This window comes from Podarcis muralis, chromosome 6, assembly GCF_964188315.1.
Source record: "Podarcis muralis chromosome 6, rPodMur119.hap1.1, whole genome shotgun sequence".
NCBI lineage: Eukaryota > Metazoa > Chordata > Lepidosauria > Squamata > Lacertidae > Podarcis > Podarcis muralis.
Window position 1 is genome coordinate 52,924,915 of NC_135660.1, and position 22,606 is coordinate 52,947,520.

General features: G+C 41.9%; 1 protein-coding gene across 3 annotated transcripts in view; it reads left to right on the plus strand.

Moving 5' to 3' along the window:
• Positions 1-22,606, plus strand: part of GRK5 (G protein-coupled receptor kinase 5) — a 157,088-nt gene that overhangs the window by 76,505 nt on the left and 57,977 nt on the right. For 2 of the 3 annotated variants that reach the window (XM_028730092.2, XM_028730093.2), the window contains exons 3-4: positions 5,554-5,666; positions 18,718-18,795. In XM_028730092.2, the coding sequence (XP_028585925.2) occupies positions 5,554-5,666; positions 18,718-18,795 (191 nt within the window). Of the gene's footprint in view, positions 1-5,553; positions 5,667-18,717; positions 18,796-22,606 lie in introns of those variants that run through there. The other variant, XM_077930283.1, reaches the window with a different exon arrangement.

The following is a 22,606-nucleotide window of genomic DNA, read 5'->3' on the forward strand; positions in this document are numbered from 1 at the left end:
TCTCCAGTTGTCCATTTGCGCGCTCGGTTATTTTCTTTTCCTTTGAGACTGGTAAAAGGGGAGAGGAAGAGTGTGAAAAATTTGGTCATAGCTCATGACGCCTTGGATTGTGATGTAAAAATACGCTCCCAAAAGGAAGATACCAATTACAAGTGCCGGGGGAGGAGAGGAAGGATGCTTCTGATGCACAGAAATATTTCTCCCAAGTGTTTTCATTGTCTTCAAAGAACTGAAGTTGGGGAACAAAGTTTTGAGTTAGCTATACCTAAGAATTCCCCAAGGAAGATACTTGAAATGCAGTGGACTCAAAAAATAAATAAAATATGTACTTGGAGACTCCCCCCCCCCTTCTTCTTCATCTTGGATGTGCCACTAAAAAATTGTCTGTGAATTTGTGTTTACTTAATACACAAAAATGTGCTTTCAGTTAATCAATAAGGTATGTGTATCTACACGAATGCAGTTCCTCAGTCCTTCAGGACTGAATCTTAGAAGCTATTTTATGCCACTTAAAGGGGAATAATAATTTCATTTATTATTTTAGCAGCAAGTTCATCCTGTTCTCATAGACTAAAGTTGCCAAGGACTTGATGACTTAGAGCTATTGTACATGTTCTTGCATTCATCCTGGTTTAATTTTTGGCCTGACACTTTCTTATAGGAACAAAAAGAGGGGGGGTGGGTTCTGTTTTGGCCATAATTTGAGGTTGTTTGGTTTTTTTAAAAAAATGTTACTGTTCAAAAAATGGGCAATCATAGCAGAAGGAGATGGAAAGATTATCCTCCCACTTTTATATGTGGGATATGACTGGAGCCGGTACATGGAGACTTCTGTCCATGGGGTTATCTCAATTTAGCTTGAGCCAAGCATTCTATCCAATATACATCGTCTTTATCCAATTGTATTCTGCATCAAAAAACCCAGTATGACAATGAAACATAGCTGATGGGATGAAGAGTGTTGCGCACACACCAGGAGCTAAGTATACATTAGGACCACAATCTAATGAACCCCTTATAATTTATTTATTTTTTTTAAATCACACGCACAGGGAGGGAGATTTGAGCAGTTTAATTTTGATTATTCCTTTTCAAAAAAAGGTTACACAAGATTATGCAAAACACAGTGTTTTTTTATTTTTAAAAAATCATTTTCAAAAAATGGGTTATAGATTCTGCAGTGTTTTCGAACAGGAATTCCTTTGGATTCCTTCAGCCCTTGAGTGATTTCCCATTTCTCCCAGAGCACCTGGGATTGCACTCTGAAACCTGTGGTCCATGGAACCACACGAGAGTGATACACAGGTAAAGGTAAAGGGACCCCTGACCATTAGGTCCAGTCGTGGCCGACTCTGGGGTTGCGGCGCTCATCTCGCTCTATAGGCCGAGGGAGCCGGTGTACAGCTTCCAGGTCATGTGGCCAGCATGACTAAGCCACTTCTGGCGAACCAGAGCAGCATACAGAAACGCCGTTTACCTTCCCGCTGGAGCAGTACCTATTTATCTACTTGCACTTTGACATGCTTTTGAACTGCTAGGTTGGCAGGAGCAGGGACCGAACAACGGGAGCTCACCCCATCGTGGGGATTCGAACCGCCGACCTTCTGATCGGCAAGTCCTAGGCTCTGTGGTTTAACCCACAGCGCCACCTGCCTGCTATTTGCTATATTCCATACCGATCCCTCTAAAGGGCTAAGAGTTAGCAGCAGTACTGCTTTAGGTCAGGCACGCTCTGTACTATTGTGGAATCTGAATAAAATGTGTAAGTGTCTACCTCTTTATGCTCAGGCTGTGCCAATCAAAAGCAATACTGCATGAGTTTTGTGTAGACAGAGCTAGCCATTTGTCTACTTGGGTAGTCAAAAGCAAATGTGCTCTGTCATTTTTCTGCGCTCCTCCTAATGTTACATGCCCAGCTAGCAAAAACAAAAAAATAAAAATCAGAAGATGACTGAAGATTGTTGTTGTTGTTATATCACAATGGTCAGATGAGAGTATGGGATAAGATCTGGACCATCAAGACGCCTGTAGAGTTCACACATATCATGGTCACACCCTGACCATTTTTATAATATAATAGTTTGTGTCTTTGATTATCTTTCTGGATACTTGTTTTGTATGGAGAAATGGTAGGCAGTATCATAAATATTCATGAGCCTTGGCATCTTATTACCCTATTTATTCCAGGCATCTGATAGTTCATGGTTCAGAGAGAAGAATCTATTTGCTGGATCACATACAAATGAATAAAAGCCACTTGGATATCCCCTCTGCGTACCCCTCCCTCAATTCTTGCACAACACACAGGAGCCGCAGCAAGCCGAAGGCTGATGATGTGGAAAGCCCTGTATGATTATGTTGGGGGCCAGAGAGGGCTCAGTATGGGAATAGGATTGCTCCATAACCAAGGGGAGAATTTTTGTTGGATCAACGAAGCCTTTGACTGAATTCTTAGATCTGGCACATTTCCCTAAAATGTCCTGTGAAGCTGTTGTGTAATCAGAAGTACATGATGCAAAGATATGAGGTGGCTTTTTGGGGAAGTTTTACAAGGACTTCCCTCCAGGGAATGTGGACTGGGGAAGGGGTGCTTTTGCCTTCATTCCCTTTAGGAGCATGGGTCGTGAAGTTGTAACCAGGTCCATCAAAAATTACCAATGAGATGTGGGTTCATTCATGCAGGCTTACTCTAACCAATCCTCCTTGGTTTACCAACTTGAGGAGACTTTGTTTGCCTGGTGGTTTCACTGACCTCCAGAGTCACCACTGTTGGGGCCTAGTAACATACCCTCCAATATTTCCATAATGATAATTTTGTTGTTTATACTCCACACATCTTACTGGGATGCCCCAGCCACTCTGGCCAGCTTCCAACATGCCCTGGTACCTCAGGTTACATACGCTTCCGGTTACATACGCTTCAGGTTACAGACTCCACTAACCCAGAAATAGTGCTTCAGGTTAAGAACTTTGCTTCAGGATGAGAACAGAAATTGTGCTCTGGCGGCGGCGGCAGGAGGCCCCATTAGCTAAAGTGGTGCTTCAGGTTAAGAACAGTTTCAGGTTAAGAACGGACCTCCAGAACGAATTAAGTACTTAACCTTAGGTACCACTGTATATAAAAACATAATAAAACATTAAACATTAAAAAAACACACCTTCCCTATACAGAATTGCCTTCAGACAGCTTGTGGGGCAGATAATTCCATACCCTCCAATATATTTCCAATGAAAATAGGGACATCCTAAGGAAAAGTGGGACATTCCAGGATCAAATCAGAAACCAGGACAGCTATTCTAAATCAGGGATGTCTCTGGAAAATAGGGACACTTGGAAGGTCTGTGGTAATTCTTCCAGAGTCATCTCAGCACATCCTTTGGGTCAGGGGTGGGCGGAAGATAGAGCCAGATCTACTGGTAGATCTCTAAGTGATTCGTGGTATATCATCAAGGAGTTTGACTCCCAATTGTTTAACATTAGCAACAGGGGCGGGGGGGAGGTTTTTCCGTCTAAATTAGATTGCTAAGCTGAAGAAACCTTGGGGGCAACTGTGAGCTCAATTTGGGAAGTGAGAACAAATTCCTGTGCTGTGTCCAGAGGCACCCTACTCCTTAATTCTAAGAGTACATTGTCTCCACTCCACCATTTTTGCATCCCACAAGCCTGACGTCTTCCCACCCTTGCCTCAGGTGTGTGGGCAATGAGAAACAAAGAGCAACATCATTACGACGCCAATTTTTCGATCCAGGAAGTGTTCATCTAAACAAGGCAGGCAGCCGCAGGAGATGCGGTTTCCCAATCCTTGGCTCCGTAGCAGGACATCCACACCAAACAAAATTGTGGGGAGGAAGTTTGACAATCATTAGTTATGGGCATTGCAGACCAACGAATGTAAACAAGTAAACTAGTGGCCATTCGTTCAGCTAATGTGTCTTGTGCCGTTATTCCTGGGTAAAGGGAGTGATGGAGGATGAGCTTGGCTGCAACGTGAAAGGTCTAAAAAGGTCTAAAAAGAATGTGGGGAATTAGTGGAGCCACTCAGATGGAGGAACATTGAGGATTTTTTTTGTAAGGCTGCCAAACTTTGGGGTAATGATCAAGCTTCTTGGAACCTCTGTATTAGCCTGGACTGTGCTATTTTTTAAATTTCACAGGTAGCCCAGCTTGATCAGGTATTGCAGAAAAGGGAAGGTACCCCAGCAATCTGGACAGGCAACAGCTTGCCGCTTAAATAGACCTGTGTACGAATAAGCAACAGCCAGCAAACGTCATGGTCTTAATCTCGAGCAATTCAAGACATGCCATAAATTTTCCTAAAGTTGGAAAAGAATAGGATTTTAATCTGGACGAGCTGTTGCGCTTCTCTGTAATAGGTTAAGTGAAGGCAGCTTGTCTGCTTCACAGCATCATCATGCCTTAAGATAAGGAGTGGTTTGTTGCAGCAGCAATAGAAATTGTCGTATGGCGCTCAGAAAAGTCAGGGCAAGAATGTTGAAGAAAACACAGCCTGTGGTTTCATACATTGTGAGCTGTTTTGCTGTTTTTAAGCCATAAATATTTCTTTAGCAAGGCCAGTGCTATGGCACGTGCTGCGGTATCCTACTCCTGAATTTACAGTCATAACAGCCTCATGCACCAGCTGGTTTTATATTTGTGCCAAGCTAATTCCAGATTTTTTTCATATCTTAACACACACACACACACACCAAATTTGAGTTTATTTTATGTAAATGATAGCTATGTTTCTGTTCAGAAAATGATCCTAGCTGAGGGAGATGGAACAAATAGCCTTCCACCTTTATATGGGGGATATGAGTGACCTCGATCCATGTGATATCTCATTAAGTGAACATGGAACAAGCATTCTGGCAGATACGTGTACCCTTTGTGCCCTTGTCTTCTATGGCAGTGGAGCAAAGATGGCAGGATGTGAGTGTTAGAGACTGGGTGGGTCAGCAGCCCCTGCACTCAGGGAACAGGAGCACCACAGATATGCCCCATATTTGGTTTCCAGCTTGGTAGTCTGGACTCACATGAGCAGTCCCAACAGTCAACTCTCTGAGCAGAAGTAAGAGCAATGGGATGGGATGAGGAGTAATTTCTTCTGCGTTTACCAGTCATGGGAAGGGCAAGGGGCTCAGAAAGGCACTGGAGGTCCCTGATAAGAGTGTTATCTTGCTCACATTCCCCCATCTTGTTTTGGTGATTTCAGTAGGCCTTGCCTCTCTGATCTCAAGCCTCTGTTTGCAGCAATTAGAAGTCAGAAACATGCATCCCTGAAAGCGAGAGAGAAAAATCTTGACTTCATAAAGATGCTGGTACAATCAATTTCTCTACTTCCACGTCACAACTGCACATAACTTTCTTTGGCGACAGCCTTTGTCCCTGTGAATTGTTTGTGTGCGCGCGTCATTTTGTATCGCTTGTGCAGAATGTGTGTGTGTTTTACGATCCTTAAGGAAAAGAAAACATGGACACAATGTAACCAGACCAAAATGCATTAAAAAGTACCTCAGTTTTTCACCTTACCTCCTCCTCTTTATTTCCTCTAGAGAGAGATTACTACAGTTTATGTGACAAGCAGCCAATAGGAAGACTTCTCTTTCGGCAGTTCTGTGAGACTCGCCCGGAGCTTGAGTGCTGTATTAGATTTCTTGACTCGGTGGTAAGTTGCTTCTTATGACTGTTGCAAAAGTTTATTGCGCCTTCTTCCATGGTAAAATAAAGATGGAATTGGCCCCTGCATGCAGGTGCAAAGAATGAAACCTTGCTTTCAGGAGGATAATGTACCCTGGAGGTGTCCCTGGGCTTTTAAAAATTTTTTGTTGCAGGCTATGCCTCTTGCAGTTCATGGCCTTTGTGGCCCCGTGTTCACATCCATGCCCCAGGCCATGTGTGTGTGTGCACTTGTGTGTCCAGGGGTCATCGGTCAGTAGTAGAATACATTCTTTGCATGAAGAAGGTGCAGGGTTCAGTCCCTGGCACATCTTGTTAAAATCGGGCTGCCTGGATCCCAGAGCAAGAGCATTCCTCTTTGGGAGTGGGGATCTGCTGCAACATTGTGTTACAGGCCCCACTTGTTTCCACAAAATTTGCGGTCACCTGAGAAACTGATTACCTACTTTTCTTACCTTTAAAAGAAAAAAAAAGCCAACAAGAAAAAACTGTGTGTGTTCAAAGTTTGGATTTGTTTATGCCCGACATGTCTAGACCCTGTAACTGAGATTTGTGCTGCTTCAAGTAGAATTTACAAGTCATAAAAAGACCATGTTGTTTTTCAGATGCTAGTCGACAGAAGCCTAGCAGGATCAGCTTTAATAGCTGTGGCCAAAACAGTGATTACAGCCACACCATACCTTTAAAGCACATGGCTTCCCCTTTCCCCAAATTCTGGGAACTGGTTTAGCTTTGCAGAGCTACAATTCCTAGCACCTTTAACAAACTGCAGTTCCCAGGATTTGGGGTGGCAGGGGTGGGGAGAGGAAGGCATGTGCTCTAACTGTATGGTGTGGATGTGACCAGCCACTGTGGTGCAAAACCACAAAGCCACTTTAGTGTCCCCCTCCCCCCTTTCCAGGTTATTCCATGCAACATAGAACACCATGAGGGAAAGCCAATGCCTGGAAAAACTGTTAAAACTCTGGAGCAATCCTAAATATATTTATCGTAGACATGGTTCTTTTACATTTTAGGTCACAGAGATTTTGGGGGAGATTGTTTGGGAGTTTGGGGAGATTCTTATGTGAAATGTGTTTGCTCATTGTACTCTTCTCCAAAATACCACATTTTTCCGTTTATAACAAGACCCCTATTTTTGGGGACTCAAAATTGAGGAAATGGGGGGAGATTGCTTACCCGCCACTGCCAATTGCACGCATCCACGAAGCCACCAATCGTCTGCCCGCTCGCCGCCAGCAGCCAATAATCGCACACCCAATTGCCACAACAGCCAATCACAAGCAGACCTTGCCGCAGCCAACATTCACCCCCCCCAAAAAAAAAATGCCGCTGACAATCTCCTGCTCACGGCAGCCACCAATCATCCGTCCCATCTCAGCACTATCTGTGTATAAGACAACCCCAAACTTTTTAGCATTTTTTAAAAATAAAAAGACCTCGTCTTATACACAGGAAAATATGGTACCTGCTGCTCAACCAAGAAAGTTTCTTTGTTTCAGGAACTGCCCTGTTATTTTTTTTATTTTTTTTTGCCTCTGGGAATCAGCTCCACCCGTGTGCGTTTTTATGAGAGAAACCTGCATCTGCAAAAGACTACTGCAAATTTCTGAGCTCCTGCAGATCACTGGATTAGGGTGCCAATCAACTGAATTCAGCAAAGCCAGTGCCATAATTTAAACAATATATCCTTCATTATTTAGTTGTTTTTATGATACATGTCACGGGTAGGATAAATGATCTGGTGGGGTGGAGGGGGAGGCACAATTTTCTGCAGAAAAATCAAATGCAGTCTAATTGTAAAGGTTCCAGTCCACAGAATTTACATTCCAATACTGTAGTGTAAAACAGCCAGGTGCCAGCATAGCATCTGTCATGAATAAGCTCTAAAAAGCTGTTTTGACAGGTTTGTAGGTTAGTTGGGCTGTTTCCATGTTGAATTTCAGAAGCTGATTGTGGTTTTTACATTGGATATTCATGGAGCAAAATGAATGCAAATAAAATATTCTTTCTGATGAATTGCATGAGTGCATTCTTCCAGATAAAATGTTTTCATCTTCCAATGTGGCCTAGCTTGATTAATCCCCTCCACCCGCCCCAAAATAAAACACATAATATGAAAATGTCTCAGTTTTGCTGTGTTTGCCATACACACCATCCTTTCTTCCTAACCCATGAATAATGTTCATAGCATATTTCCTGAGATCATTCCCTTTTAGTTACTTTTGCAGTGGCTAGATTGCAGGTTTGTGGGGAGGCAGGTGGTATTCTGAATTTTGTTACCTATTCAATTTGCTGAATCTTCAAAACTTTCAGAAATTCTACTCAGCAACTGTGATTCCTTATTATAAAGATGGGGCGATGCCAAATTGATTTATTTACATTTAAAGCACATTACATATCCAAAAATATCATGGGAACTGTAGTTTGTTAAGGTCTTGGGAATTGTAGCCCTGCAAGGGAAAACTACAGCTCCCAGCATTCTGTAGTCATGGGCTTTCAATGTGTACCGGAAGTGCTGTAAATCTAAGGTGCAGTTCTGCACCTTATGAAAGAAACAGCAATATGGCTTCTGTTGTCTGTTCCAAAGTGTTTACAGGATGTTCCAACTATACATAGAGAAAACTGGACCAGTCTTGAAGCTCAAGGCAATAATTGGTCCTGGCAATAAAGCTTTGCCTAGAACAAATTCCCACCTATGGAGAGCTAGCAGCTGTGACATTAATTCTCTTCTAGCCTGAGGGCACATATGTGGAGACACCATTATAAAAGGGTCCGAGGGGGTGGTAAAAAAATGAAACAGCTGTGCTTATAAGTTAAAAGCCACCACTGGCCCAAACAAATATATCAAATCTTTTTTCTGCAGTCATGCTCTTCCCCCTACATCCTTTGTTTTCTGCATTCATCCTTGCCAGTCTAGGCTGTTGTTGCCTGATTCTTGCAGTATAGTTTAGAGTTTCATCGCTAGCCATTCCGGCACCTCAGATTAAAAACATACCTCTTTATGTACGTGCTGATTTCCATTCCCCAAAAGAAAGCAAAGCTTAATAATAGCCAAAGAAAAGTGCCTCTGAACATGTGCAAAGTACCTTTTCACTGAAATGAATTCTCCTCACTTTCCCCAAGATAATTCAAGGGTGCTATCCTGTCCTCAGCCTCAAGTTTTTTGTGTCAAGACAGTGTCTTGCATCTTGACTGTGAGAAGATCTCCCTCCACTCTTGTCTGCCCGATTCATCTATGACTTCTGCCCTGCTACACACACAATACGATATCTCTCCCTGCCCCCCTTTTTAAGACTAAAAAGTAGACTGAAGTCTCCCCACCTTGAGTCCTGGTGGTTAGCAATGTTCTTTTTCATAATAACTATCAACAATCAAACGGGGAATCTTCTGCATGTAAAACAGATGCTCTTACCACTGAGCTACAGTCCTCCCCCTAAAGCTGAGTTTCCTCAAGGACGACTGTTGCAAAACAGGGACACAATTCGCTAGGGAATTCTCCTGTGCTGTTTTCCATTTGCGAGAATGGGCAGGAGGGTTTCCTGTGGATTGTGTCCTCTTTCTTACCCTGATTGCAAAGAGCAGTGCTTAAAGCACCTCAGTGAAGGAACATAATCATCTTTAACACTCTAGGAAATTGAAAGAAAAACCAATGGTAAGTGGATTTTCTTTTGCCCCTAAGTGGCATGGTAGGTTTTTACTCTGGCAGTATAATCCTATACATATTTGCCCAGAAGCAAGTCCCATTATGTTCATTGGGGCTTACTTCCAGGTGAGTGAACATTGGGCTGCAGCATAAATGTCGTGGAACAGAAGCCATGAGCAGTCCTTTAGAGACAATTCAGACAACGCCTCAGTCAGCAGTAATTTGATTTCTGGACCATTGACTCTGACCTACTTTTTAGTTATCCTTTTTCTGGGTGGGGGAGTGGGGGAATCACCTTTATACCCAATTTAAAAGACCCCCCCCCCCAATTGTTCTTACCTAAAAGTCAGCAATGATTTGTGCTACATAGCAATGAACAGTGTCCTCTTGCGGCTGCCGTCACTGATGTGATTTGAATTGGCTTTAGGAGAAAGCGCTTCGATAGAAAATCTAATTTTTGTTATTTAAATCCCCTACTCAGATTAGAAAACCAGTCAGTGCTTTCCCCCCCTCCAATCTACTTTTGGGAGGTTGGCTGAACAGTTGACACACAAATCTTAAATGGCAATTGCTGAATTAAACCTTTTGCCCATTTCACACTCTAGAAGCCTAAGATAAGAGTTATGACAAAAAAAATTCCTTCCAGTAGCACCTTAAAGACCAACTAAGTTAGTTCTTGGTATGAGCTTTCGTGTGCATGCACACTTCTTCAGATACACTGAAACAGAAGTTGCCAGATCCTTCTATATAGTGAGAAGGTGGGGAGGGGTATTACTCAGAGGAGGGTGGGGATGGGTGATTGGCAGATAGCTGTGATGAGCCTGTTGACGACTATTAACGACTGCAGTAGGTCTTACAGGAAAAAGCAAGGGGTGAGAAGGTGAAAAATGGCTTTGTCATGTATAGTGAGATAAGAATCCAATGTCTTTATTCAGGCCAGGTGTCTCCATGGTTTTAAGAGTTATGGTCAGTTGACCTTGTTTGGAGGCCAAGCCTTGCAACTTGACCTGTTCATCCTTGCTGTTCCCTGGGCTGCCTAATCACTTGCAAATGACAGTCACTTCCCCCTTCCCCTCCAAAAGTGGAAGAACTGTTAGCATTTTAAGGGGAGCCTTTCAGTTTTCCACCAAAGTTCTCAGCTAGGTTGGTCTTTATCGTCCTTGGCTCTCTCATCTTAGTGATGCAGGAATCCAGAAAACATGCTACTCTTCCCTGATGGTTAAGGGCAAGCTTCCTCAACCTCGACCCTCCAGATGTTTTTGGTCTACAACTCCCATGATCCCTAACTAGCAGGACCAATGGTCAGGGATGATGGGAATTGTAGTCTCAAAACATCTGGAGGGCCGAGGTTGAGGAAGCCTGGTTAAGGGCTATTGCTGTCCAGCAGGCATCTGTATCTTGATACAGGATACCCACAAGGTTGGATAGATCCAGTGCTTTTTTCTGGGGGTACACGGAGTATGCATACCCCAAACATTTTGTGGATCTTTGTACTTTTGTTGATTTACTGTATTTCCCCTCCGATTTGAACTAAAAAATGGTGGTTTTCTTGAGTCAAAATGATAGCACCCGTAAACATTTAAAGGGGGGGAAAGCACTGGATAGACCCAGCAAGCTCCCTCCTTCCATCCTTCCTCCCTTCCTTAACATTTTAAGACCACTATTTTTTTCCTGATTAGTGTCCACGAACAAAATAGCTGAGGGGGAAGGGCTGCCAATCACAGATTTGCTGCCAATTTCTGCTGCCAGTCTCCAAAATTGCCCAACCAGTTCTCTGCAAATGAGATGGTGAAACTGAGACTGGTCTGAGGAGAGGGGAAGGGAGGGAGAATTTCAGCTCAACCCTAGTTGTTGTTTATCTGTGAAACGGGTAGATGTTTTCCATTTATTTAGAAAATTTCTAGACTGCGTGACACTAAAAAAAACCCCCAAGCCATGTACAATATACAGTTAAGCACAGCAAAAGAACATGATATAAAATCATGATTTTAGATCATTAAACATGAGAATAGTTTGTATATGCTTAATGATCCACCATATACTGAATATTTATGATTTTGGCCCTGCTGTAGTTTGGGTTGTCTCATGGAATATGGGAATATGATACCAAGTATGGATGGTATCGCTTGTTGGCAGGGAACTTCTGCAAACATACTGCAGCTGTGCATTTTAGGTGAACAGAATAAAAACTGTTTTCTGGTTTTATGTCTGCGCAAACTGTGGTCAATGCAGGAAACCACAGGCCTATCACTTTTGTGCTATAGAATTTCTTCTACCTTTCTGAGCTCATATCGCATTATCTTTTGGGCCTTGATCAACTCCACCCATGTTATCTGTTCATAGGCCTCACACTCATCTACTCTGTGTTTACCTGCATGCCATTTATTAGCTTTAAAAGCTGTGTATTTAGATCTTGTTTTAGTAAGGATTTTTTAGTGTGCTGAGGTAAAAAGTACCATGTGTGTATTTTTAATTGGCTTTACGAGTCATCTTTAACCTTTTTAGCTCAGTTTACAACCCAACCTTTATTTTTATTTTATTTTACATTTTAAATGTATACCCAGCCCTGTCAGCTTGAGCTCTCTGGGCAGTTTACGGTCAAGTCTTGAAAACATGTTAAGAATGTTTATTCAGAAGGAAAGTCTCACAGAGTTTAGCAGGATTTACTTCCTGGTAAGCAGGATTGCAATCCAAGAACTTAATCGCCAATCACACTTCAGCCTTTATGCTTGAATGAAAATGAAATCTGCAAAAATAAAATTAGTAGTTTAAGCTGAGCTCAAATTTAATTAGGCTTAAGAGCTTCAAAGTAGAGCTCCATAGCTAGTTCTCTTAGGACTACTAAATCTCTTTTCAAAAAAATTAGAAGAAGAAAAAACCTCCTTCATTGTTGGCTACCAATGATAATGCAGGATTCAAAACTTTCAGATTTTTTTTTATGGGCTCCCCATTTTTGCCACCTGTGAGAATGATGGTGAAAATGGGGGAAGGGTAAGTTATAGCAGCATCTTATCTCAGTTATATCTTTCTTTTAATAATAATACCTGTGGTTTAACTTTCAAAATACAAAGGAATTAATTGTAAAATAAAGGTTTGGCTCCCAGTACATTTCTGAGCACAATTCACAGTGTTGGTGCTGACCTTTAAAGCCCTAAAAGGCCATGGCCCTGTATATCTGAAGGAGCATCTCCACCCCCATCACGCAGCCTGAGGTCCTCCTCTGAGGGTCTTCTGCTGGTTCCCTCACTGCGAGAAGTGAAGTTGCAGGGAACCAGACAGAGGGCCTTTTTGGTAGTGGCGCCCTCCCTGTGGAACACACTCCCTTCAGTTGTCAACGAGATAAAGAATTACACAACTTTTAGAAGACACCTGAAGGCAGCCCTATATTGGGAGGTTCAACACTTGATGTTTTTATTATGTTTTTAGATACGCTATAAGCTGCCCAGAGTGGTTGGGGAAACCCAGTTGGATGACTGGGGTATAAATAACAAAATCATCATCATCATCATCATCATCAAAATCTTACCTCCTCTGATAGAAGTCTGAGAACTGGTCCACATGTTCTGGTTCTCTTGCGAGAGTCTCTTTAAGGCAGCTTGTAAAATATTGTGTGGATTGTCTCCATTAGCTCAGTCTATTTATTTACTTTCATTTAAATATTTGTGTGCCACACTTTCATATAAACTAGAAAACCTAGAAATGCAATGTTGTAGTGAAAACAAATTTAAAACGTCACAGTTTGCATGTGAGTGCAGAGATCACTCCTGCTTTGCTGCTTCCCTAGCACAAGCCACAAACCTTGGTGTTGCATTTGTTTGGAGCAAAAGAAAATGCAAGCCATATTGAATGTAACACTGAGCCAGGATTGTGGTTTGTTGGTCTCACTTATGCTAGGGGTGGAGCGAAGTGAAAGCGTTCTCCTATACTCATAGTAAACCATAGTTTACTGTGACGTGTGAACTCAGTCGCTCATTTTTGATGTTGCTGCCACATATGCAAAGGGGATGAGGCCTACTTGTATCAGCTACTGTGCAGATATAGTTTTGTATTACTTTCATGTTAAGGATCCTAATCAGCATACTGGTTTTAATTCTCATGTTACTTTTATGATCAGTCATCACTATTTTTGCAAACCACTTAGATGTTTTCTTAAAACCAAGCAGTAAATACATTTTGTTAAATTAAGCACCCACACAACTCTCTCTCTCTCTCTCTCTCTATATATATATATATATAGTGTTTAAAAACACAAAGCTTGGCATTGTTCAGAAACAGAATGCACATGTTTCTGGCTGTGGCTTCAGTCATTTTTAAATAAATTTAAAAAATAAAGGAAAGGGGGAAACATTTATACTAGATGGAGAAGAGTACATAAAGAAAACGCAGATGGTTCATATAATTTGCACAAGACTAGAAAAATAACCAAGGTACTTAAACAGAACTTCAGTAAAGAAATGGAAGAGAATGGAAGCCTACAGCTTGTGGTTATCAAGGAGAAAGCTTAACCACAGGCCCAATTTCGAAGACATGTTAAGCCAAACCTTGGTTTAGCTCAGTTTGGCACAAGAGTACCAAAGACCAGGGAGGTGAAAAATGACTATGAGCCGAGAGCCATATGCTTATGCAAACAAGGCTACTGTTTGATGTGCAAACAAGGGCACTGTGCTATTGGGTTTCTCAACCAAGGAAGGGTTGCAATGGAGTGTCTCACCCTCTGGGGTTGCTCATGCCTTTGCATTTAGAAAGCCTTGCTGAGCTTTTCTGCATTCCAGCTCCTAGTGGATGACATATTCCCATTTCCCTAAGCACAGAAATCGGGGTCCAATGAAACCCATGTAGGACGTTTCTACCTTCACGAACATTCATTTCCATTAGTACTCCCTGCACCAGATGGATTGCTGATCCGAAAAGTCTTACAATTTGGGGGGCAGCTTTTCAGGGTGTGGGAGAAATACTATTAGGATGCTTTACAGCCTCTCAGTCACATGATGTCCCTTGGATCCCAGCTAACCTTTTATGCATGCCTCTTCCTCTTAGCTTTCCGAAAGCGCCAGCATTGGTTAATCAGCTGAGAAGCCATGGGCATGCTGCCAGATATACAATCTCGGAACATGATACAAACAGATTTGTCCACTTGGGATGTAAATGCAATTAATGTGAAAATTGTTTTAGTGATTTGTAAGCCAAATCCTGTATGAGATTATCCGATTTTATAGTGATAAACACAGGGCTTGAAAGGTAGTGAGGGGAGAAGCTGGGCCATTATTATTAGCTTGTGAATTGTGTGGGTTCAGGACATGATTGCATTTTGAACGGTTTTGCTGTTCAGTACTTTTGGGGTCTTTGTACAGCTGTACAAGGCACAGAAGCTGAAATGCAAATGCCTTCCTGTTAGAAATGCTGCTTTGTATCTCAATAATTCTTTAATCTTACTGAAGCCTCCCATCTTCCCTTTGCCGTGATCGTAAATTATGACAACCGAGATAAGACTTCAGGTCTCCTAACCTTTTAAACATAGCTCTTTTTATCTGCGTGACTTTATTCTTCAGAATAGGTTCAGAACTGTGGTGGGGAAGAAATGTTGTTAAGATGCTATAAACATTCTTGGCTGTTCATGGTTTCAAGAGGCAAAATGACCTGTAGTCAGATAGTATCTAAATGGACAGGAAATTGGATGAAAGGGTTCTGCAAACCCCTTTGTATTCTGTTTTATGAGCATATAATTAGTTCATCCCTGTACAGTTAGGGTATTGGAAGAGCTGCAGTCATGCTTTTTCACAGTCCACGGATTTCTCATCTGAAGTATTGTTATCTTAAAAGTTTATTTCACAGTTGCCGTTTAACGACACAAATCCAATTGCATTGCTGTACTCTTAAAGCACCCTGAGATAGTCAAATAGCAGCCGCTGAGTCCCTGCTCATATCCCACAAGGCCTTCTGAGCGACACACTAAGTGCATACTGTCTCGTTGTCCTCGGGTTGAAAATGCTTGTGGGAATACCACAGAATTTGCCACATCAGAGAGGGAGTCAGTTTTCATGCTCTGAGTTGAAGATGGTATTACTTCAATAAGGACACTGTGCAGGCCAAGGCAAACATTAGTCATGTGATATAGGCCCTGCCATGACAGAATCTGGCCAAAAGCAATGACGTAATTAATGTAAAATTTTCACGTTTGGATGTACAGACGGTGATCACTGTAGGAGCAGCCAAGTGACAGACGACTGCTAATGCGCAGGTCCTTTTGGACCCGGAAAAGGGAAGAACAAGGGCGGGGCAGAATGGGCCAGGGCACACTCTGCCGATGGCTGGGACCAGAACCCCCATGCGAAATGGTAATCCCCTGTAATATGTAAAGGGGTTGGGCAAGTGGTGGTAGAGTGGATCCACTTCCTTTTTGGACATAATAATTTCTGGTTCATTTCTGAAAGCACTGCAATGCTCCTGTGCAACATTCAGTTCACCACGGGGGCATAAGAAGCTACCATTAAAGAGAGTCAAACCATGAGTCCATTTGGTTCAGCGCTGTCTACACTGGCTGACAACGGGACTCTCGGGATGTCGGATACGAGTCTTTCTCAGCTCTTACATGAAGATGTCAGAGACAAAACTTGAACCTTGCATGTAAGGCATGTGTTCTGTCTCTGAGATGAGGGTCATTTCCTGCAAACCTTCTGTGTGAGACAATTGTGGAGGGGGGCATGCCTCAAAATGCACATCAGTATTAACAAACAATAAATTGAGAAGAAAGGGAAGTGAGGCCCTGGGGATTCTGCAAAAGATGCTACAGACAATTAGTAATCCTCATGAATGGGTTGACTTACCCAGTGGGCAGAGTCACTCAGAGAAGAGTTAGACTGCATTCAGACAGCACTTTATTCAATTTTCTCAACATTTTCTTACCTGAATTTTTCTATGTTTTGTGTGATCATTCACACGATGTAGAAGGCATCTGATATGGGAGACGCATATATTGTTTTTGTAGTTGGGGTCTGTTCCAGGATAGGAGGCCAATGCAGGCTGGGCAGATCCTTCACCACAATGTTCACCAAAGCTAGGTAAGCACACCTTTGCCAGGTAACAACTGTGTTTCGGGAAGGACAGGATTTCTGCCTGGCACCTCTCCAAGGTAATCTGACCAGTACCATCCAGTTGTTGTCTAGGTGACAGACAAAACAATAGACACAACTATGACAGCTTTGCTGACTGCCAAAATTCAGCTCTGCCCTTTTAAAATGGAAACCAGAAATGTCAAGCTGTCTGAAACTGTGGCCAGAATAGGCCAGGTGCAAGGTGAAGGCATGCAGAAATGTGAAAATAACACAAAGATAATTTCTGCAGCCCAGATAAAGCAGGTAAAAGATTCCTTAGGTCATTGGAACCCACTTAAAAAAATAAATGTGCATCTTTAATAATGAGAGGTCCATCAGTCTTTGGCTATTCATCAAACGTGTCTTCTGAAGAATTTTTGTTGCACAATCTAGACAAATGGTATTATTTTGACTGATGAGATCCCTTTCAAATGTAAGCTCAGCCTTTTGGCCAGCTATTCTCACAAAGGCCTAGGCTGAATGGTAAAAGAGCCCACAAACATTTGAAACTATCCTGTAAATTTCTTAACATAAGATGTGCAAGCATTTCATAGCTAAAGCTGAAAGACAATTCTTTTCAAACGCTCTTTGGGCCAGTTTTAAGTGAGCACTGTACATGCACAATCTTACCGTTCCTGTCTTCAGGTTATCAAACATGGTCAAAACCACTGAGAATAATGAACTTGGATGTAGAGGCATCAACATCAACTTGAAAGCATCGGGGGTGGGGGGACTTGCATTCTTTCCATGTAGTGAGGATGAAGTTGGCAGAGGTCTTAGTTTCATTTGATGGAGGTGTCCACAAGGCAAAAAGGCAAAGGACCCCTGGATGGCTAAGTCCAGTCAAAGACAACTATGGGCTCTGGCTCTCATCTCGCTTCAGGCCAAGGGAGCTGGCGTTTGTCCACAGACAGCTTTCCAGGTTGTGTGGCCAGCATCACTAAACCACCTCTGGCGCAATGGAACACTATGATGAGTGCCAGAGTGCACGGAAACGCCATTTCCACAAACACTGTACAGGATGCCTGTGGGTGTAACACAAGCCTTCTGTTAGCAGACTTGCACCATTGGATACAAAGCAGTGCTATCCATGATGGGATTTGACTAGCCTACGCAGTGAAGATTTTTTGGGATATGTTGGATAAATATGCAACAATATCCGCCCAAAGGAGCAAGTATGCATTTTGGGAGTGCTTCCAGCTCCGTCACTGGAAGCCCAGGCAGGTTGAGTGGCCACAGGTACATTTTGCCAGCTGTGACTGCTACAACCATTCCTGGACTGGGAAAGCTTGACCGCAATAGTCCAGGCATCGGTGACTTCAGGGTTGGATTACAGCAATACACTTCATGTTGGGCTGCTATTGTGCTTGATCTGGAAACTTCAGTTAGTGCCGAATATTCCAACATGTTTGGTGACAGGAGTGAGACTCTGTCAGTATGTAGCACCTCTGCTCAGAGATCTGAACCGGTTGAACTATTTCCTACTGGGGCAAGTTCATGGTGTTTCTATTAGTATACAGAGCCCTTAACAGCTTGGGGCCAGTTTACTTGCAGTCAACCATTTTGCAGAATGGGCGCTGTTAAGAGATACCACATAATACTCATTATGCACTTGTAAGAAATCAATCTTTAGTGTGGCATCACCTACCCCTCAAACCTCCCTCTATTGATGTTGGGCAGGTGCCTGCACCATTCTCTTTTTGGTGCCTGCTTAAAACGGGGCAAGCCTGCTGAGACATGTAGAATTTACATGTGCTTTATTCCTTTTTAGCTGCTGTTGATTTTAATCATCTTTTGAATATTTTTTAAATTCTTGCTTTTAATTGTTTTAGTATTGATAATTTTGATGTATAATTTTATACTTTTGTAAACCACTGAGCGGTTTTCTTAAAATCAAGTGTACATAAATTCTATTAAATTAATTACATAATATAATATAATATAATATAATATAATATAATATAATATAATATAATATAATATAATATAAATATTCCTGGAGTATCTTGATGTATGTAGAGTGCAATGCCTTGTCCTTCAATTTGTGTGTGTGTGTGTGTGTGTGTGTGAGAGAGAGAGAGAGAGAGAGAGAGAGAGAGAGAGAGAGGGAGGGAGAGGAGAGACTGTGTATTTGCATGAAAAATTTGTTTAATAACCTAACAAAATGTTAATCTCTAACATTATCAGGCTGTGTTTGGAAATCTTCCAATTGTTCCCTTGGTTGTTAGAATGCAGCAATCCTGCTCTAAACATTTCCCAACTAGAAAACACAGCAGCTAATCCTTTCTCATTTTCTTTTCCAGGCAGAATATGAAGTTACTCCGGATGAAAAACTAGGAGAGAAAGGCAAAGAAATTGTGATGAAATACCTCATCCCAGAGGTAAGGAAACACCTGAAAAGGTAGTGCTAAAAAATGCAGCAGGACAGCTGCAAGCAAGGTTCTTGTTCTATTGTCTAGCAGTTCCTGTCAAAATAACATGCAAAGAACAAGATCAAGGCCTAAATTCTCTAAATTCAGGACAATTGCGGGGTAAACCCTTCTGGAATTGCATCGTCTCAAATGGAATCTCATGGCTGAACAAATACTGGTGTACCACACCAACATTTCTTGCAAAAACCAGCATGTACAGACCATCAAAAAGGAGTTGGGGAAATCAAACATAGTGGCAAGACTAATATTTATTGGAAGATCCCAATGAATTTCAAGCATATGACTTCACAGCAGTCATGGCTGTCAATGAATAAACCCTGTTTTCTAGGCATGTGGATTCTGGTAAGAGTAAAGAGGGCTTGTTTCTACACACAATTTAGGGTTTTCCGTCATCTCCTCTGGCGGCGTTTTGACCTGCTGTCTCCGTACTGTTGTTCCATGCAGCCAGCTTGTGTTCTGTACCACGCACATTGGAAGGTGTTAAACGCATCTTCTGTTTTCCGAGAACACAGTTAAAGATACCCTGCCTTTCGAAAAGCAAACACACAGCAAGAAACAGCCCCTGTAAATGCACCCTGAGAGCCTGACATTAAAACAAGTGGGAAGCCAGGTATTCAGACTTGTCTTTAAAGAACAGTAATTCCTGTTTTTGAACTACTGGCTTATGTCAAAAGTACATTCCCTTCACATGAAGAGTTATATTGAGCACTGTTGCCTCCTACTGGCGGCCAAGCCGTCTTCATAGAATCATAGCATTGTAGAGTTGGAAGGGAGCATGAGGGTCATCTAGTCCAGCCCCCTGCAATGCAGGAATCTTTTGCTCCAGGTGGGACTCAAGTCCATGACCCTAAGATTAAGAGTCTCGTGCACTACTGGCTGAGCTCGTCGTCATAGATTCTGACAGTTACTTTCCCTCAAGACTGAGGCAATTTCTTATTATTCTTGCGTGGGGAGATACGTGGCCAAAATCCTTTTATTTTCCCCACATTCAGCGGTTACTAACTTCCTTTCACTCTGGATTAGGGGTCATTAAACTTGAGTTGGCTCAAACAATTGGAGTTGTTTGTTGGAATATGACAGCATTTGTCAATCTTTGATGCTTGTATTGGACTGCATGTGCTGTGTGGTGTATCCACTAGATGGCAACCCTAGCAGGACACAGAAACTCATAGATCTGGTTAGGTTGCAGCTGGATGGAATAAACATCATTGGGTTTCTTGTACATTCAGCGCCTTCCCTCAGCCTCCCTGCGAGATTATCTGCCACTAAGCAGTAAGTGCTCTCAGCCTTGAGTATGTGAATTATCCTACTTTTCCAAAAAGAGTTACGGGGCCCCGGCATCATTGCTTAGATTCTTTCACTGCGGAAACACGTTTGACCCTGGGAACAACATGTTACGCTTTTTAAAAAGTGTCCCGTTTAAAATTTAAGTGATACAACATGCTCTGGCAGGAGAAAAGGCAGATTTTTGCTTTGTTTTGTTTAGTCAACAGTTTTCCTACCATAAATTTTTCATTGGTTTACGTTTTCTCTCGGGGAGCTCTTTGGAACCTGTTTTTACTTACTTAGTCTGGTTAATATCAAGTACATGAGAATGTGATGCCACTGTTGCTGCTGCCCATTCAGAATCAGTTCTAAACCTGGTCAGGTTTTTGTCTTGCCTAGGTGGCATTCGACTCCACACCAGAAGCTTGTAAACTGATGAGGGCTAATAGTTGAAAGGGCCACTGTTTTGTAAGGAAAAAAATGAGGCTTTCCTTCCATTTTTTCAGATGCCATAGTTCACTCAGTTTGATTTCTCTTGAACTTTGGAAACAAGTGCTGCATGCTGAGTGATATCCTGGAGGTAATAAAAGCTGGTAAGCACCACTAAGTAGTGCTGGCAAATGTGGTGTATCCCTCTCATACACATTACCAAACAATGCTTTTTCACAAATCCACTTCTCACGTTCTCAGTGTTCCTTGCATTAAAGATTCAGATTTCTCAACCTTTACTTTTAAACAGCACAGTCCTATGCGTCCCTGCCTAGAAGTAAGTCCCACTGAGTTCTGTGAGGTTTACTTCCCAGTAAGTGTGTGGATTGCAGTCTAAAGCTCTTAATAGAAAATTCACTACATTTCCCCCCATTTTAGTGTCATCCTACGTATGTACATAATGAAAGTCAGACATGCTGGATGTGAAAAAGAGAAAACAAATTTCAGATCTTTTTAGCAGTTCAGGATCGACATTCTTAGTTGTGTTTGCCACATCTGTGAAAGCAGAAAATAAAATAAAATGCAGTTTCTATGGGCTTCTTCATAGAGATGCTAAAAAACTGTTCTTTGTTTTCCTCTGTAAGTAACAAACTTTAACTTGGAACATTACTGTAAGAAGAGCTTTGTGTGTGAATTTTCAACATGACACATCTTTTTGAAAGATGGTTGATTTCTAAGTTCATAGCAAATATTTGGTTCAGATCTGCTCCCACGTATTAATAGCTTCAGTGCTGTCATCTTAAACTGTAGTCCAGCTGCTGTGTGTAGCAGAAGTTGCTTTGGAGAGAAAGTTCACTGCAAAATAAAAATTAACCTCACAAGTCTCGTTTTGTCCCCCTCACACTACCATACACTTGGCAGAAAGCAAAGAAACTGTATTTTTGAAATACACCATCTGATCCAAATATAACAAGCTTTGGAAAACTGTACCCAATAATTTAAAGAAGTGAGTGCTCTCAGACAAATTTTGGAAGCTCATATCCTTGTAATAGCTGTAGTAGTGAAAAATTCTTAAGTCCCAGCGTTTTCTAAGCAGCTGCTATAGAACCATTGGTTCAAATAATTCTGAGCAGGCTCTAACCTAACTCAAACTGGAGGAAAAAGAGGGATATGGAGAAAGTAGCCTACTGTACAAAAGTAGTTTGTACAATAATTGATGTTATTTGTTCCATCCAGTTTTTCCTCTCACCTGGCCCACCAATGCCATGTGGCCCTCAGAAGATGGCTCAAAGGATATGTGGCCCTTGGGCTCCAAAGGGTTTCCTATCTCTTTTCAGGGCTTGAGATTCCTCCAAGTTCCTTCTAATAGCATTATCAAAATGGAGTTTTTTTTTGTCTAGATAAAGCAGATGGTTCCCCCCTCTCCATTGCTACTGTGGATAAAGAGTGGGGATTTTTTTGCGGGCAACAATTCATACTGCTCAGGGTGAGAGCCTGGGTGGATTGGAAAGCAGGGAGAGAAAGGTGTTAAGTTGCTCAAAAGCCACAGCGTGAGTTAAGTTGGCACAGAATGGGACCTTCTTTGAAAGAGAGACAGATGAGGAGAGAATGGTTGCAGTAAGTGAAAAACAGGATGGGAACTGTTGCTAAAGCCAGTGGTTGTTTATTCTGTTTAAATTCAGTACCTTGTGTTTGTTTTCACCTAGTTATTCGGCTATATTGGAAATTTCATGTTGTTATTGTAGTTTTGCTTGTTTACCTTATGACAGAATTGTTAAATTATTGTTTATTGGACCTGTTTATGTGATTTTGTGGGTTTTTCATATTGTTTTTCTATGCCTCGTTCTTTCTTTTTTTTATTACTTTGTTCCTTGCTCTGGGATTCCATAAAGAACGGGCTATAAATAATTTATATGCAAATAAAACAAACAAACAAACATTCCTTTAGGAAAGCAACAAAATACTGAGATGGGTGAAAAAGTGATTTAATTCACAGATAATTTGGAGGTAATAATCCATGTGTGAGCCCAGACCAGACCTGGGTTCCTTTGGGACAAAGAGTGCG